A 17,567-nucleotide genomic window follows, 5' to 3' on the forward strand; every position below is an offset into this window, starting at 1 on the left:
CAGGGTGCGCGCGCTGCTCTGCGGCGACACCTCGGTGACGGCTGGTGAGTCTAACCAGAGGGTGGCCAGGGCGCTCACCAGGGTGCGCGCGCTGCTCTGCGGCGACACCTACCTCTGTGACACGGTTGGGGAACCTGCCACGCCGTCAAGGCCGTCGAGGCCGTGCTCCTCCCTCCGTCCGGCCCGCTCTTGGTTGCAGACGCGGCCGCAGAGTGGACCTGCTGGCAGCCAAGAGCCACTTCCTTTTGGAACTGTGCCCAGCAGACAGGCTGGACCGGCAACCCTCAAGCCTGCCAGTGAGTGTGCCGGGGGTGGCCGGGAGCGGTCGGGGGCAGGATGGCGATGCGAGAGGGTACGCGTCTTTGCCATTAACCGACTCTGGATGAACGGGACTTGAGCCGGACAGGAGGACAGGGGTCCGGGAAAGGAAAGGGTGGGAGCGGGTGGGGGGCAAGCGGCGAATATGGTAAGAAAATAACCCATGGTCGGCCTCGGGACTCGGGACTCCTCCCCAGCCCGGGGGCAGTGCCACGCCACGCCCGGGCTGAAGGCATCCTCCACGAGGGCTTATAGAACAGAGTGGTGCCCCAGGCTGCTGGACAAGCTGTCCGAGTGCTACGAGCACGTGGCGGCCGAGTGGTGCGGGGCGGGGTCCGGCCGCACGGCGCGCAGGGTCATCCTCCGCGCGCTCGCGCCGCTCCCCGAGTCCCAGTGCCCCGAGCTGGAGCGCGCCGCCAAGGCCCTCAAGCGGGACAAGACGATGAGCTGGCTGCTCTTCGTCGGCGTCGCCATCCTCGCGAACATCCTCTTCGCCCTTGTCGTCCTCGGCTGCTGCACGTGGTACAGGCGCCGGCGCCTGAGGCATGAGAAGCTACAAGAAGAACCCACGTGACTGTACAGTGGAGAGGAAAGTGAAGTGGTGCTGGTCATTTGAGTCGGTTTGGCCATTGAAAAGGAGCACGCCAGAACACATCACAAGTATTCCATTAGTCCTTTGTTCTATTTTCCTGTATTGATCAGGACCCTGTGATGCAAATCTTTCACAGCAATAAAGAAACTTAAAGCTCAATATCTTAAAAAGAGTATGTGTGGAAACTATGATGGCAGTGGATATTTAATACTGAATGACCAAAAGATATCTAACCTTCAAAGTCACTAACAAAATTAGCAGGGACTGTGGAGGAAATAGAGTCTGCAGTTTTTTTTGTTTTTTTTTGTTTTTTTTATGGTATTGATGGAAAAGTAAAGGTAGAATTGAAAAGAAAGACTATCAGCTACTTATAAACAATGTATTGTATTCAAATGAAGTTTAAGAAAGAACATGCCTTGGAAATGGGATGAATCCAACACAAAAATGTACTGTAAATTAAACACATTCATAAGAAATAATAGTGTTACGTCCTGCTAACACACTATTAATTCTAAGGTCTCCTGTATAATTTAACTTGAAACAAAGCTAATCTAAACAACAAAAAAATTTACAATCCTAACTTAATACGAAGAGATCACCGTGAAACTGATCCAACTTTCTGCGCTGCTGCAATAGCACTTTCATTGGCAATCATCTGGTATTCTTGGAAACGCTGGGAGATCCTTTGATTCATTTTCATATATTTCTCCATACAATTAAGAGAACATTGTTCCTGAAAAGAATAATTAAGGAATCTATGAAGTTAAGGATACACATGCATAAAAAAACAAGTTTTATGAGATTTTCTTTCTTAATACCTACCTCAGTGGATTTTACATTTCTTGAGGTGAAGTCCCAAACACAGTCTGTGAAGCAAAGTTCTGACAACTTGTTATAAGATGCCAAAAAGTCTTTGAACTGTACAAAAAATAAAATGAGATGGATTATTTCAGTTTTAAAGGGAAACAGTAACAAGTATCAGGTAGAAATCGAGAGGTTAGTAATTTGGTTCTCGTTTAAAATGCTCAATAACCCACCGATCTCATTTGGTCATTATCGTCTGATGATGTTGGGGGGTTCATCTTGTCGATAACTTTAAACACGAAGAGAGACGATACAACGCACTAAAATAAACTGGACTTTCAGAACTTCGGAAATCTGCAAGTAAACAGAAACACGCTGCAACAGACGACGTATTATGGGGAAGTTGGAGAAAACGAAAGTAAAACTCCCTGCAAGGCTGTGGCAAAGCGCAACCAACATTCCCTCTCAGAAAACGACTTATCCCACCGCACCGCTTTTTCCTACAGACAAAGGTTCTGTCGTTAAATCCAAATCAGAAAAACAAAACCCTTCAATCACAGCAGTCTGAAAAATTAAAGTCATAGACCGATGTGACACATTAGCTTCATGTCATTGGCAAGTCTCTTTGTTTTGACAGCAGTCGCATCCCTTTGACAGCTCAGATGAGGTTGGTGCTTCATATCGACAAATGGTTGCTTTACAGGATCAATATGGCGGTTTGTTGAGTGATTGATAACTTGGAACGATGGAAAGTATGCAAATAGTGTGCGGCCGCGATCGCTTTGCTAAGTCGTGGAGTGTCGCGGTCCCCCGCACCGCCCCGTGACGCGGCCGGTCCCCTGTAAATATGGTGCTTCCTCCCCGGCACCGCTTTGTGCCGACGCCCGAGCCTGACAAAGCCCTCTGAGGGAGCGCCCCAGGCACCAGCAGAAAGCATCTCTCAAGCAGCCGATACAATCCGAAAGCAAGCAGAAAAATTACAGGAGCCCATGGCTGTGCCAGGGCCTCTGGGTGTTGCGGCCCAGACCTGGACCGTGTCCTGGGTGTGCCTTGTCCTCGTCACCCTGGGCCGCACCGTTGACGGACAGGATGTGAATAGCCCGGGTTCGCTGCAGGGCCTTCCTCCCAGCAAACCCCTCAACCTGACTGTGATCCCCGCCTCCTGCACCTCCATGAAGTTGTCATGGGTGCGACCAGAGGAGGGCGCCGTAGAGGGCTACCGCATCTACCTCCTGCACGACAACCGAACCGACAGCCCCAGCCCTTCCCTCGCCGACCCGGCGACCCAATCACCGGTCGAGTATGAAGTGCAGGGGCTCCAGCCCAATACCTCGTACAAGGTGTGGGTCAAAGCCTATTCCTCCCACAACCAAGAAGGTGACCCTTCGGAGGCGCTGGAGAACAGAACTGATGTCTGTAGACCAAGCGCTCCTCAAATCACAATTGCCTCCTGCGAACCTAATAACTCCCTATTTCTTGGGTGGAGCCGTCCTGTAAATTTTACGACGATTGACTATTATTACATCTCTTATCGGAGTGAAAAACATTGGACATTTGATGAGATGAGGCTAGAAGGTGAGACAGCCAACTTGGATACTAATGTTACCCTCCCCAATTTACTGAATGGCACAATGTATGAGGTAAAAGTAAGGGGCGCATCGAAGAGTGTTATAGATGAATTCAAAGTTATTCAAGGTGACGAATCTGAACCACGTAAAGTTTTAGTATCACCCAATTGCGACACCATGACAATGGTAATGCATTCTAACGCACATGAGCATGGAAACTTTGGAGCTGGTATAATTGTTGGTCTAGTGACTATTATTGTTGCTCTTTGCTTGGCAACAGCTGCATGTGTCATTTGGAAGAAATGCTTTCATGCTAGTTATTACTACCTTGATGATCCTCCCCGTGCTCCTCCTCCTACGTTAATTGATTGGGATGCTCAGACTGAAGAAAGTGGAATGAAAACATCAGTGCCAGTTGACATGTTCGCAAAGCATGTAGCAGAGCTTCATGCTGATAGTGACATTGGTTTCAGCAAGGAGTATGATGAGATTCAATTATCCCGTCTTCAAGAAGATTTTAGCACTGAAATTTCTCAGAGTGAGGACAACAAAGCTAAAAATCGTTACTTGAATATTTTGGCTTATGACCACAGCAGAGTTCAACTATTGCCTATACCAAGTCAAAAGAAATCATTTGATTATATCAATGCAAACTATATTGATGGATATCACAGGGCTCAGGCATTCATTGGGACTCAAGGCCCTCTACCAACAACGTTTGAATGTTTCTGGCGTATGATTTGGGAACAGAGAGTTGCTGTTATTGTCATGATAACAAATTTGGTTGAACGAGGTCGTAGGAAATGTGATATGTACTGGCCTGGAGAAGGAACTGAGACATATGGTATGATAACTTGTAAGGTAATCAAAGAGGATATAATGGCTACCTACACTGTCAGGACTATGATAATTCGGCATCTTAAAGTAAAGAAGAAGAAGCACAACTCGGCAGAGAGAATTGTTTACCAATACCACTATACCAATTGGCCTGACCATGGGACTCCCGACCATCCCTTACCTGTTCTTAATTTTGTCAAGAAGTCATCCGCTGCTAATCCATCAGATGCGGGGCCCATTGTTGTGCATTGTAGTGCAGGTGTTGGTCGCACTGGTACTTACATTGTCCTTGATGCAATGCTTCGTCAGATCCGGAGTAAAGGTGATGTGAACATTGCTGGGTATCTACGCCACATTCGTTCTCAACGCAATTTCCTTGTACAAACTGAAGAGCAATATATATTTATTCATGATGCTTTACTGGAAGCTATTGAAAGTGGAGAAACAAATATAAACCAAGCATATATGTCGAGATATCTGTTAAGTCTTCAAGCATCTGGTGATGGAGGGGAATCTGGCAATGAAAAAAGAGAGACACTCCTTGAAACTCAGTTCAAATCTGTTACAAGCTTCCAGCCAAAGGACTTCAACTTAGTTTCTGCAAGTAAACCTATTAATCAACCTAAGAATAGGTCTCAAGATTTGGTACCTGTTGAGAATGCTCGTGTTCATTTGACCCCTAAACCAGGTGTTGACGGTAGTGACTATATTAATGCCAGCTGGCTCCCAGGATTTAACAAACTGAAGGAATTTATAATCACTCAGCATCCGCTTGAGTCAACCATTCAAGACTTCTGGCAGATGGTGTGGGATCACAATGCACAAACAATAGTAACTTTGTCAAACTGCAATCTTGATGAAGGCTATGGTCCATTTTGGCCTACCTCAGATGCTGAATTAGATGCTGAAAATTATAAAGTTAAATTCATATCAGAAAGTGAACATGTGGGCTATCAAACTCGGGATTTTATTGTTCAATCTTTACAAGATGACTATGAGCTTCCAGTTCGTATAATTCAATGCCCAGAGTGGCCTCATAACTGCATCCCTTTGTCATCCATGGCAGAGCTGCTGCGAATCGTACAAGAGTGGCATTTGGATTATCAAAATGGACCAATCATTGTGATGGATCGGTTTGGAGGCACAGAAGCTGCTATCTTCTGTTGCTTAACAACTTTAACCAAACAACTCGAATATGAAAACCATGCTGATGTATATATGTATGCAAAGCTGTACCATAATAAGCACCCAGGAATATGGAAATCTCAAGAAGATTTTTTGCTTCTTTACCGAGCACTTGAAGCCATGTATGGCAGTTCCAATCATTCAAGTGCCGCAAGTGCTGCAGGTTCGGGATCAGGAGTGCCAGCTGGCTCTGTAGGATCAACTGTGGCATCAGTTCCAGGATCAGGGGCAGCATCACCTGTGACGCCAGCTACTGAAACTCACATCACTGTTACTGATAACCACATTATTTCTTCAAACTGCCAAGCCAATGGTTATGTAATGGGCAATGGTAATGGTACAGCTTCTCTAATTGCTCAGGAAGAACCTGAGCCTGAGTCAGATGTAATTAGTGCACCAGGGGGGAGCCCAGCTTGAATGTAGAAAGACCATTCTGCAAATGCCAAAGATAGTTACATATTGTCAGTGTTAATTAATGTAGATAATAGCATTCCAAATTCATGTGCATGGTATACATTTATTTATTTGTATATCTTTACTCAAAATAATTTATAAAATATTGAGGACATTTAAATAGCATTATACTAAGTTTATGTAATTTCCTTACTTTATATCTGTGATTTCATTTTAATGGATCTTATGGTATTCTTTTTTCAATCATAGTTATTTACATTGTTTTGGTACTCATTTTTTTAAAAACAAAGTGTTGGCATGAGCAAAGCTGCTCATCAGTTGTTGTAAGGCTACTACTTTGTAATGTTAGTAGCTGCATTCCTTTACCAACATGTTCATCTTGCTCTGCTTGCATTTATATAACACACTTCTTATTCTGGTAATCAGAATAATGTAAGTACCTGCAGTTTTTCCACTGGCAGTTCTGTCATTTTATATTTTTACTGTGTACTTTAAACTTACCAGTGCGTTTATATAAATATACTCATAATGGCTTTAATTTTATGAGACTATTGTGTGTTGTGTGACAAAGTTTTCAGTATACCCAAGATACACTGTTAAAATTGTTTCTAGTCAAACTGAATTGCAGCGACTGAACAAGACAGACTACTTGATTGTAGAAGTAGAGCTATAAATGCATATAATTGTTTTGTGTTTGAATGTTTCCAAGTGCCAACGTAATTTTGTTTAGGTATTCTACATTTTTTTTTTATGGAGCTGCAAAGTTGTATGCCAATATTCTAGAACTGCAAGAATGTATATCATACTGGTGAAACTGGAAATAATGACTAGTTCCATTAGTTTTCTTTACTCAAGAGGTATGTTGTGTTTTTGTTAGTTTATCAACTTGATTTCTTCAACACTTTTCTGATGTACTTTTAATTGTTTTCTCAGGTTGATAAGGATAATATTCGAGGACCGTCACAGCAGTCTCATCTTTCTGCCTTCTGTACAATCCTTATGCATTGTTTTTATTGAAATATCTTCCGGTAAGTGTAACACCTAACACATAGGCTGTGGCATAATCTTTTTGTGGTCACGTGACATAATATTTATAATTCTTCAGCAGTACATACACCCCAAAGTGTTCTTGGAATGAAGTGACTTTTTCTGTTATGTTTATTGTGGAATATGTTTAGTTGAAAATAACTGATAAAGTAAAAGGTGAAACTTGCAGACCACATCTGTCAAAAGCGTAAATGTAGCATAACTTATCCTGCAGAGGGATTTTTGGTTAAATTCTCTTGTTTTGTTTTTTCATATTAAATGAAAACAATGACTAGTATCATGATTTATTTTCTCTCAGGCGTAGTTTTTAGCCATAAAGCATTGAGGTGCACTTTTTTGAATGTGTCATAAATTTGTCATTTTGAATTTGCTCAACTGTTATATGATGCTTAGTTTCCTTTCATTTTGGTATTTAAGTACCATATTCAAATTGCAATACTCACAATCCTCCAATCTGTTTCATTAAACTATTGTCATGCTTTGTACTATAATGGTGGATTTAGTCTCGTGATGCAAAATTCCTCGCCATGAGGTGCCTCAGGTGATGCAGATGGGCTAGCCAATCTTCGTGCTCATAATGTCTGAAGAGAACTGCTTCAGCGGAGGCGATTTATTGTGAAGCGCCTCACGAAACAAGATTAAATCCACCATAAGTATTGCAGTAAGAAAACATTCCATTGCTTTGTAGGTATATTCAGGAATTGTGCATTATTATTTTGATTCTGAATCATGGGCTTCTCTTCTTCCTAATTGTGTTTTGTGGCCTTAAAATAGTATAACTTTTCTTGATTTAATGTTCCATTCCATTTGCATTTGTCCCTCACATCTATTTTTACGAACAGAAGCATATATGTCTTTGAAACTTTGTTAGGGAAAAACTTCTATGTGCCATGCCATGGTTGAACTGCCAAACAGTTTAAAAAAGGCATTTTGATCTCCACTTTTGTATCATATTGGTTGACATAATTCTCACTTGCTTTCAGTAAATGGACAAAGAACTGGTTGCTTTATCTTTATAAGAGGTGTATCTGGATGATCCTATCCTGAGGCCTGGTTTAGTAATGACAATCACATCCCTCTCTCTAACCCTTATACAGGCTTTAAAATGGTTAACTGTTGTTCAGTTTGAGAGCACCTCTAAATAGAGGTACGATCATTCATTGCAAATGTATATTCGTCTACCTGTGCATTCAACATGTTTTCCTGTAAGTGTTTGTTGGGACAAGGCACAACTGGAATTTGCTTGCAATCAAAAAATCACATGGAACTTTCAAATCTCTAAGACTTATTAAGTTAAACAAGCTAAACTTTTCTCTACTATACAAATTTGTTTATGTTCACACTGTGTATCCTTTTGGTTTCTTTCCTCTCCATTTCATCAAAGCGTAATATCCCCTCTTCTCAGAAAGGGGAAAACAGAAGCTGCTAAGATCTTTTGGAAGGTTTTTCTTTGGCATTCATATTACACAAATTTTTTACTAGTAGTGAGGTTCTTATATTGACTGTTTATGTAATGGACCTATTTATTAACTTCAAGACTTAGCAAGCTGGGAAAGGAGTTTTTTTTAACCATTTTTTTAACTTCCCTCTTGCTTCAGTACTGATGCAGCAAATGTTTTTGAACAAACCAAGGCATAACATGTTTTATCTGGCTTGGGAGCTCAACATTAAATGATATTGTGGATCTGTAGGGTAAGGGGTGATGCAGTGTTCTGGAAACATGAGATAAGAAGGGCTTCTGTAGGAATTTTTTTCTGTTAACCAACTGTTGTTAACAACTGTTAACCATACTCTCACAAAATGTTCATTTGATTTTACAGTTTATATAAAATAACCCTGTAGTGGACTTTATATTTGTTATTGAAATTTTTTAGTTTGCCGTAGTTTGTGTTTTACCTATGTGACTAAATTTCATCAAAGATTGATTCTAGCTCTCAGTGTGGAGGGAAATTCTCTTTATTTCGTATTTTTGTTTACAAAAACTAATTAGTGCATTGTTTTTCTAAGATTTGCTCTCAAGTGTGTTTGCAATTCATTTTAAAGATACGAGCAGCTTGTCAAGTCTGATTACTATAAGTAAAATCCAAGCTAATGACTGCAATGCCAAATTGTGTGTTTGTATAGAATTGATACTCATGAGTAGGCTTTTTGTTGACTTCAACATCTGTTCAAAATTTTGTCTAATGTAAATACCTTTTTATATTGTAACATGTAGATTGTGAAGTATTATAGTTAGATTGGTGTTATTTAATATTTATTTAGTTTGAAAAACTAGTACAATTTCTGTTTCTTATTTTTAATATTTCCTTGTCAGTTTTATTGGAAATATTTAACCAAATGAGCAATAGATTCATAATTAACAGTTTAATAGCAGATGGTGAAATGCCAGTACTCAACACATCAAGCGCATTATATTGACTATGGACATAGATTTTCCCTGATTAGTTTTTCATTAGATTATTCGTATTACAATAAAGTTGAGTCCCTGTTTTTACTTGTTGTTTTTAAATCCAATATCAGCTTGATGTCCTTTGTGTCAGGTCTGTAGTTGTTTAGGGCCCCTGGTGGGCCTTTACCCCCGACAATCTGTGAACTTCACAGTGTGTGCCATTTCGGCACTCCTAGTTAAACACCACTCAACCACTAGAAATTAGCAACAATATATTATTGTTACAACAAATGCAATGTAGAACCAAAATTTAGAAAGAGGCCATTTGTCAATTATGCAAAAGTATGATTTGAAAGTTATAGGAAAGAAGAGTTTGGGAGAATCAATTTATTGTATATTATATGTTGTATAGTTTTGGTCTTGTTACACCACTGTCCATTACTTCTCAAGGAGCACAGTCATGTGGACTCATGCCATATTGCATTTTAATATTACTTGGCACTTAAATTTACAGAATATGGCATTAAAATGTCCATGCACAGTTTCCTTTTCAATATTCTATTTGAGCAAACAAAATGTACGGTATATGTATGTGTAGCAAACTAAGAACTCCTGAATGCTTTGCACTTGAAAGAAAAAATGTTATCTGCTCAGCTAAAAATTGTTTCTCTTACTGTTTTCTGCAAAATTTCAGAGCTTAATTACATTGGAAAAAAGAATTGGACATTTCAAATTTGCTTTTTGCCTTTTCCTAAGTACATTCTACATTCTTGTAATTTACCCTAAAAAAAATGCTGCTGGAAGGGGTTTGATGTTCGCCGCTCATCAAACAGTAGAAAGTCAGAGGTGAACCACCCCAATGTCTCCGACTCTGAGCAAATGACAGACGAAACTTCCGTCTAGACTTCCACAACTTTTAATAAATGGTCATGTGTTCTGATGGTTGGCCGAAAAAGGAAAAAAACACAGTTTCAATTAATAAAATATTTATTTTACTAGGATAGCTAATAATACAATTCTTCTGGAATAGATGAGGCAATACCTTGCAAAACTGGTAAGGACTAACAAATTTTATTTATTTATGGCCACAGCAAATTCTCTACTCTAAATTATTGCTTTCACAGTCTTTGTGCAAAGTTTATCCAGGCACAATAGTACAGGTCAAGAAGTTTGTGATACTAAAAAAATCTTGTGATCACTGCTAGTTTACTAAAACCAGGTGTGTATTGAAAAGGGAGGCAAACAGCACAAAACTCACCCAAAGAATAAGTTTAACATACACCGGCATATTAAGCACTGATACATTGTTATAAAATCAAGCACTGACACAGTTTTATAAAATGAGCTCATCACTCAAGATGTAGTTAAAAGAACAAGGTTGCATATCTAACAAAGCTAAAGAAAATCAGAATTATTTGCTTTGTTGAGCAACAGCATCAACAGTTCACAACATAGATGGGAGCCGTTGCCTTGTCAGTTCAATAGTCAGTAATAGTAATATATGTATATGTAATTTGATGAGAGCTTGTTCTCACCATTATAATTGACTTGTGTTCATCTTTTTTAAAACAACAAAAATAAATAGTGGCCCAATTTAAATATTAACATAATTTGAGGTAAAGGGGAATCTTCGATACTGATATAGAAGAAAATTATCTTACACAGCAATAAATATGATGAATTAATGGCCCCAAAGAAAAATCAAAGGTTCAGAGTCAGTACTTATAAGCAGTGCATATTTTTCCTAGAACACTACACTTCTCCAAACCAAAACTAGCATAACAAAAATCATATAAGAAACAAGAAAACTTTTGAACTTAAATAAAGGAGGTTAAGGATTTCCAAACATTGAAGTAAAAATAAGAAAAGTAAAAGTCCATGTGAACTGCCTATGATTACAATCAACGCTGTGCACTACTGCCACCTAGGAAGTTGACCATAACTGTTAATGTATATTCACTTCTTTGAGTGCGTCCGATTGTCCTGAGTTATCAATCGGTCCAATATGAACTGTTTGGATCGATCCGGATTGCATTCCCCTCTCTCTTCTCTATCCCCCTCAATTCTGACTCGATCCGGACGGACACACTCTTTTCCGCAAAGCTGAGAAATTCACCTACATTTCATACATAAAGGCACTTATTTAATACATATACTATGTCGTTAATCTACCAAGAAGCATATCACAAGTTGAGTTGGTTACTACTGACAACCGTCAGTTGACTGTTTTGCTCATATCAGTTTTTAACAACTATCTTCAATTAGTTTGAATAATACTGTGGAAAAAATGTCTCTATCGCAATTTCAATAGCCACGCATTTCCCTTCCAATTTGCTTATTTTTAACTAGTAAGCTTGTGCAAGAAATTTTTTGTAATTGACTGAAACTCTTTGGTCTAAAACAGAATTCCCACAAACAACAATAATGCCTTTCATTTGGAACTACTATTCCTTCTCAAATCACAAACAGACTAGTGGGTGTTCAACCCTGCAAAACCCCTGATGTGGAATGGCTAAAATTAAGGTAACACATTTGCAATAAAAGATCTATGCAACTATGACATTATGATCTTCTTCTGCATTTCATCCTGCCTTTAACTAAGAGCTACAAGAGATCACAGTGCAAACAACCAGACTGAGAAATAAGAAAGTCTATTAAAATTTTCAAATTCAGGCGTTTAAAAGAAGCACCGGTATTACAGATTCAATAAAAACTATGAAAATCACCTGCTTAGATCCGTAACTACTCTTTAAAAGGTTTATGTTTACCCATTGCAACCTTATATTGAAGCAAGATTGGAGATGTTTCAAATGAACCATGTTCGGTTATCCTCTCAACATCCGATCATATATCAAAACATCCTCAATAAGATAAAAAAGTAATAATAAAAATTGAAAACAAATAATTTACATAAAACCACATGTCTTAAATATAAAAGAGAATACAAAAAAAAATTAAAAAAAGCTTTGTGATTTTAGAAATAGTGATACCGTACTCAAAACTAAAATCACAAAAAGTTATAGTTTTACAGGATTGCACTCTCTTTGAAAGGTAGTTGCCTGAAAGCAACACTTGGCAACACAAACAGAAACTCAAAGGTATAAAAACTTAAATTGTAATCACAGGTATAATCTTGCAAACATTGACAATACTCCCGAGGTCCAAAATAAAAATGGGGTAACACCAAAAGTAGTAATGTAATGATTGATTCACAAAGTTTGAGGTCCTACACATCATGTTGATCACACCATCAATTGACCACTTTAGATCAAAATTCTAAAACTACCATAAGAAACTTAAATATTAAACAACCATCAGAGCACAGTAGCTGTGAGGCATCTTGAGGTAGGATTAAACTGAAGCCTCTTCATGGAAAGGTGTTACTGCTGTTCTCGATTGGAAGTCAAACTGCCTAGAATATCTTTAAAGACACTTTTTGAAAATAATTTTGAATTATATAAGTTGATTATATACCTAAACTAAATACATCGTCTTAATGAGATTAAAGAATTTCCTCACACCAGCACGTGAATTTGAATTTATTCTTAGTTGTAATAGGGAAATGTGTTGTTGTTAAAATGCAATGTAAATACAGTACAGTTGCATTGAAAAACAAGGAATACTATATGTATATTTAGATATCAATTTCAAATGATCAAGTTTCGTGTGACTGATTTTTATAGACAGTTCTTTACAATGACTTATGCTGAGCATAAAATGTCCACTTGCGAGCAGCAAATTGCTGGAAGACGCAAGCATTTCCGGTTTGTATTTGACCTCAGCGTCGGACAGCAAGGAGCACCTTTCCTTGGCAATTTTCAGAGAGCTATGAGCTTTGTATTGCTATTCTTCCATCGTTCTGCCAGTATGTGGTTTTCCTCTGAGTGTAATTTTAAAGGTACCATTGCAGGAAGAAGATTTGGTGTCCCACCAGCCTTCAGTTTCCTAGGATCCAAGTTTGCTCCTAAGTGTTGCATTCCTACAATAAAACAAAAATTTTAAAAAGTTATCAACCCACCTTTCACCCATTTAAAGATAGGACTTGCCGTTCATACCTTTAGCTAGCTTGGAGAATGGAGACAAAACAATATCTTTAGCTGTGGAGGCACTGGGACTTGTAATTGCTTGTGTCAGTGTGTCACTGATAGTTTTCAATGAATTTTCACTCTTGGACACACTGATATTAGGGTTAGTTGATAATTTATCAACACTTTCGTGTCCTGAAATTACTGAGGTTACTGAATCTGATTCAGCAGGAGGCTTATCAGTTACCTCACCAGATGAATGAGAATGATGTTTGTGGAGTGTGAGACTGCTAGGAGGAACCAATTTAGTATCTTGTGCTTGCAAGTTTTCTTTAGGGGTTCCTTTTTTTAGAACATCATCTTTGGTAACAGGTTCCACTTTGGTAAGAACTAGGTTGCTCACATCTAGAGTTAAATCCGTGCGGGAATGCATAAGAGGGTATTTACGCAGGTGATTGGTGGCAGATGTATCTTGTTGAACCACCCTTGTCAGAGAAACATCGTGAATCAGAGGAGCATGACCACTGGTGTTGGCTGGAGAGGACTGTAATGCACCCTGAAAAACAAAGATACCAATAAAGTGTGTTCCACACTCCAAACTTTCATATTTGATATTGTATCTTAAACAGTCTTGGTAATTACCTTTCCATGAGCCATGACAATACCAACGCTGGCCAAATGTTTATCTTTATGTAGCTCGCGCTCTGGTACAACAGATCCAGTTAACTCAGCTCCTGAATTATTTTCCACAGGACTAATTTTTGGTGAAATAACTTGCTGCTCATGTAAGTGGTGCGCATTTTCCACAGATTTAAAATCCTTGGCCTACCCAAAAAAAAGCAAAAAAAAAAAAAACAACAGTATTTAAATTACCGTAAAAAAATTTACTTTATGAGTTTGAAAAACATCTTACTTGTTTGTCTGATAACTGCCCATCTTGACGTGAAGTTTGAGAACGAGAGTTTAGATTCTGTCCCAGGCGATTGAGTTTGGTAAACTGACTTGTCATATTTGAAAGTGCCTTACTCCCTAGAATTCAAATGAAAATTATTACTTGCTAACTTACACTGTAGTTCTGCAAACAAAATTATTTGTACAAGCAACAATACCTACCAACACTTTTCAAAGTTGTCAGTTGTGTTTCAGACACATTTCTTGTCATAGAAGGAATAGATGCAACATCTAGGTATGAGCTTAATAAACCACTAGGTTTGCGATTGGGATCTCCAGCCACAGTTCTAGATTTCATTTTCTCTAAGGGTCGGCCTGAACTTGTAGGAACAGAGGAAACACCAGCAATCTCAAGTGCCACAATAAACGTTTCAAATACTGCCTTCAGTGATTCTGTAATGATGATAAAATAAGTAAGATTGGATATTTTTTCTCATAAAATGAAAAATTTAAGTAGATACTGACCAACCATCTCCTCTTGTGACTTAATTTCGACAGCTACATTATTAAAAAAGCGAATGTGAGCAGATCTGAACATATGAAAATAACCTGGCTGACAATCGACAGCATAATGAATGCGTATGCAGTGATGTAAGCTGCGTGAAGATTGTTTAAACAAAGAACCAGTGGTGCTCAACTCTGCAGTTCCCTGCTCCAGCCACGTAATGTCTTTCAGTAACACTTGTTGGTACTTAGTGACTCTATCCATCTGTTCATCATAGCTGAAAAATAGATTAAAAAAGATAATAATGTTATTTGTAGGGTAGGTATCAGGTAAAAGATTGAAAAATTGGATTTGGATAGGAGCTATGGGCAGAAAGTTCTTTCATGCAACATTTCAAATAGAACTTACTCAGCAACATAATAGGAGTCTCTGGTCAGAATCAAGATAGTGTCCATTTCTGTTTCTGTCGGGTCTCCCGTGCTATAGAAAAAAAGTTTAGTGTAAGGAATTTGAATGTAAAAAGAATAAGATCGCACATCACAGTGTATACTAAAATGTTTTAGAGGAAATATTAACTAACACAGGATCAGCGTCAATGAGACCCCAAGCTCCAAGAACCATACTGGAATCACTAATAAGCATCTTCTTGCAATCTTCGATCAAAAGTTTCACATGTTCTGCAGTGTTTCCACTCTCTTCTTCTTCACCAGCCTTCTCTGATGAAAACTCTTCTTCAGACACTGGATTTCCTATAATTATCATTTATTAAAGGGAAAGAAACATGGTTTTCGAATCAAAATTTTTTTTGAGAAGGTTTAAAATATATTCCCTCTAAACATACCAAGCATGAAATCAATTGTAGCTTGTCTGTACACATCTTTAAAACGATTGAGATAGTACCTGTAACAACAATTATACAGTTATCAGTAAAGTGTGGGTCAGACTTTAATTCCACATGGATGGCAGACCCAACCAGTTAATTTAGAGGAGAAAAGCACATAAATATCAGGAAGTTAAAACACTAGGAGTAGCACCCAATATATTTCATCTCTACTTTTATCAGGTAATTTTCACAATCCACTACCCCTACCACTTGCCACTGGAAATACTTTTCAAAAGGAATTTTAGAACATCAAGTTGTAGAAACATACAATGCAAATCTAAACACATACAATCCAAACAAGAATTGAAATAAGTAAATGTAACACTGTATGTAACCTCCAGACTACTGTGTTAGGTGATACTATAGAAGAACACACACAAATTTGGCACCCATGTTGTTAAAGGCAAAATAAATACACAAACACAAGCACACAAGTAGCACTTGAACCAGCAGAACCTAAACTTGTGGGTCCCTTTTCATTGTTCAAGCCCATGTTATTGGTGAGGTTCTCAGTGGCACCAACCTGGCCACGTGGAATGTTGCTGTAGCCCCTCTAATTTCAGGGGCATTGGCTAAGTCGTGGGAAAGAGAGGGGGTCAAAGCTGCATCAAGTAATGCTGCCTCATGAAATTCTTCAGCAAGCCTGTTCAGCATGTCTATCGACTCAACTGATACAGGCTGGCCTAGCATTAAGTCTATTCCTGCTTGTCGATAAGAATCAGAAAAATGCTGAAGAAAATATCTGCAGTAAAAGTGGTGTATTGGAAGTCTGTCATTAATTTTTTTTAAACAATCGCAATAATGATGAGGGTAAAACCAAATACTCCATTTATCCTCAGCTGAAAACTAAAGTTGTAAGACATATACATTGAGTACAGTTGATTACCTGTTAGCTGAGTTCATTCCATCTTTCATCATTCCAGTCAGTTTTCGCTCCCCTGTCCTTGTATAGTCACCCTACAAAGATAATTTAACCAAGCCAGAATGAGAAGAGGTTTCTAAACTACAGAATATGCTGCTGGAGTAAACTGGTCAAATCCGTACCTTCAAAGCATTAGTTCCAGCATATTGTTTACTTATGATGTCTCCATTGTTTGCCCAAAGTTGCTGGAACATTGACCGCAGTGTAAGAGGCATTGTGCCTTCGGGTGGTATTAAACCAAGTTTGTAGAGTTGAATCTCCATGGCTGCTTTTGCTAAGGCAGTCTAAAAATCACAAAAATAATATTTAATAAAAATCAAAATCTGGGTATTGGAGTGCAACACAAACCACAAGAAATTTAGAAAATACCTGCACTACATTTGTCCTATCAAGACAATCAATGCAGTTCACTCTGAATACACCCTTTTGGCTACAAATTAAACCTTCTTTGTCTCTCCAACAGTAGCTCATATCTCTTAGGGTCTCCACACAACTTTCCACCAGAATTGAAACATTTTCAAAATGCATCCCTCGACTGCAATATGAAGATAATTGACTTTGAGAAATAACTCAGTAAACCAGGAGTTTAGAGTATAGGAGTTTAGATTGTTAAATAACATGTGAATTTATTAATTCAGCTTACCAATACTCATGGAAATCAAAAGTAGCATATGTCAGCTGTGGTGAATTGTACAAAAGGATGTGATCAGTATATGCATCCCATATAACACGTTCTTTCCCACACTGCTCCACTAAATTTACAACAGTAACAGGACCATAAATATTTAACTCTTCCTGAAAATGCTTTTTGAAGGCAATTTGATTTTCTGCTTCTCCTAAAAATATGTCGGATATTAAATACAGATTGTCAATTATTCTACACAAAATGAGCAAAAATTTAAAAAGAAAGAAAAAATACCTTTGTCAATACGAGGAGGAGGACGATATTTATATCCTGGTTGAGACCAATAAACAGGTACAGAACCCCGTACTTGAACAAATGAAACTGTGTGACTTTGGTATGATACAATTTGTTCTGTCTCAACATAATTTGCGCATTTTCCTTCTTCATCTACACCTCGACGCTTATATCTAGTGCCAGCACGGAAACGACTACGCCTTGAAATTAAACCCAGAGTAAACGTCTGAAACAATAAATTTATAAATTACATATAGAATTATAATAT

General features: G+C 38.5%; 4 protein-coding genes across 4 annotated transcripts in view; 2 read left to right on the plus strand and 2 right to left on the minus strand.

Annotated features, from left to right (window-relative positions):
• The window catches only part of LOC127750747 (uncharacterized), a 12,650-nt gene extending 11,476 nt beyond the window's left edge, over nucleotides 1-1,174 (plus strand). The window contains exons 2-4 of the mRNA XM_052273168.1: nucleotides 4-44; nucleotides 200-296; nucleotides 592-1,174. Coding sequence (XP_052129128.1) covers nucleotides 4-44; nucleotides 200-296; nucleotides 592-892 — 439 coding nt within the window. The 3' untranslated portion in view covers nucleotides 893-1,174. The remainder of the gene's footprint in view (nucleotides 1-3; nucleotides 45-199; nucleotides 297-591) is intronic.
• Nucleotides 1,175-1,275: 101 nt separating this feature from the next.
• LOC113201691 (mitochondrial import inner membrane translocase subunit Tim9) lies at nucleotides 1,276-2,132 on the minus strand. Its single transcript, XM_026415517.2, has 3 exons — nucleotides 1,948-2,132; nucleotides 1,733-1,828; nucleotides 1,276-1,643 (listed from the first exon to the last, which is right to left on the minus strand). Exons 1-3 carry the CDS (start codon nucleotides 1,990-1,992, stop codon nucleotides 1,506-1,508), a joined length of 279 nt encoding a protein of 92 aa, XP_026271302.1. The 5' UTR covers nucleotides 1,993-2,132; the 3' UTR covers nucleotides 1,276-1,505.
• Nucleotides 2,133-2,257: 125 nt separating this feature from the next.
• LOC113201690 (tyrosine-protein phosphatase 99A) lies at nucleotides 2,258-9,878 on the plus strand. Its single transcript, XM_026415516.2, has 2 exons — nucleotides 2,258-6,575; nucleotides 6,652-9,878. The coding sequence occupies exon 1, from the start codon at nucleotides 2,704-2,706 to the stop codon at nucleotides 5,719-5,721; it is 3,018 nt and encodes a 1,005-aa protein (XP_026271301.1). The 5' UTR covers nucleotides 2,258-2,703; the 3' UTR covers nucleotides 5,722-6,575; nucleotides 6,652-9,878.
• Nucleotides 9,879-10,123: 245 nt separating this feature from the next.
• LOC113201689 (phosphatidylinositide phosphatase SAC2) overlaps nucleotides 10,124-17,567 on the minus strand; it is a 12,466-nt gene continuing 5,022 nt past the window's right edge. Inside the window, exons 2-16 of the mRNA XM_052273169.1 lie at nucleotides 17,300-17,525; nucleotides 17,024-17,216; nucleotides 16,750-16,915; nucleotides 16,503-16,664; nucleotides 16,345-16,415; nucleotides 15,982-16,200; nucleotides 15,417-15,475; nucleotides 15,156-15,324; nucleotides 14,984-15,055; nucleotides 14,596-14,852; nucleotides 14,293-14,523; nucleotides 14,093-14,208; nucleotides 13,822-14,004; nucleotides 13,210-13,735; nucleotides 10,124-13,133 (exon numbers count right to left, since the gene is read on the minus strand). Coding sequence (XP_052129129.1) covers nucleotides 12,973-13,133; nucleotides 13,210-13,735; nucleotides 13,822-14,004; nucleotides 14,093-14,208; nucleotides 14,293-14,523; nucleotides 14,596-14,852; nucleotides 14,984-15,055; nucleotides 15,156-15,324; nucleotides 15,417-15,475; nucleotides 15,982-16,200; nucleotides 16,345-16,415; nucleotides 16,503-16,664; nucleotides 16,750-16,915; nucleotides 17,024-17,216; nucleotides 17,300-17,525 — 2,811 coding nt within the window. The 3' untranslated portion in view covers nucleotides 10,124-12,972. The remainder of the gene's footprint in view (nucleotides 13,134-13,209; nucleotides 13,736-13,821; nucleotides 14,005-14,092; nucleotides 14,209-14,292; nucleotides 14,524-14,595; nucleotides 14,853-14,983; nucleotides 15,056-15,155; nucleotides 15,325-15,416; nucleotides 15,476-15,981; nucleotides 16,201-16,344; nucleotides 16,416-16,502; nucleotides 16,665-16,749; nucleotides 16,916-17,023; nucleotides 17,217-17,299; nucleotides 17,526-17,567) is intronic.

Source organism: Frankliniella occidentalis, unplaced genomic scaffold (assembly GCF_000697945.3).
Source record: "Frankliniella occidentalis isolate FOCC.00 unplaced genomic scaffold, Focc_3.1 Scaffold251, whole genome shotgun sequence".
Lineage (NCBI taxonomy): Eukaryota > Metazoa > Arthropoda > Insecta > Thysanoptera > Thripidae > Frankliniella > Frankliniella occidentalis.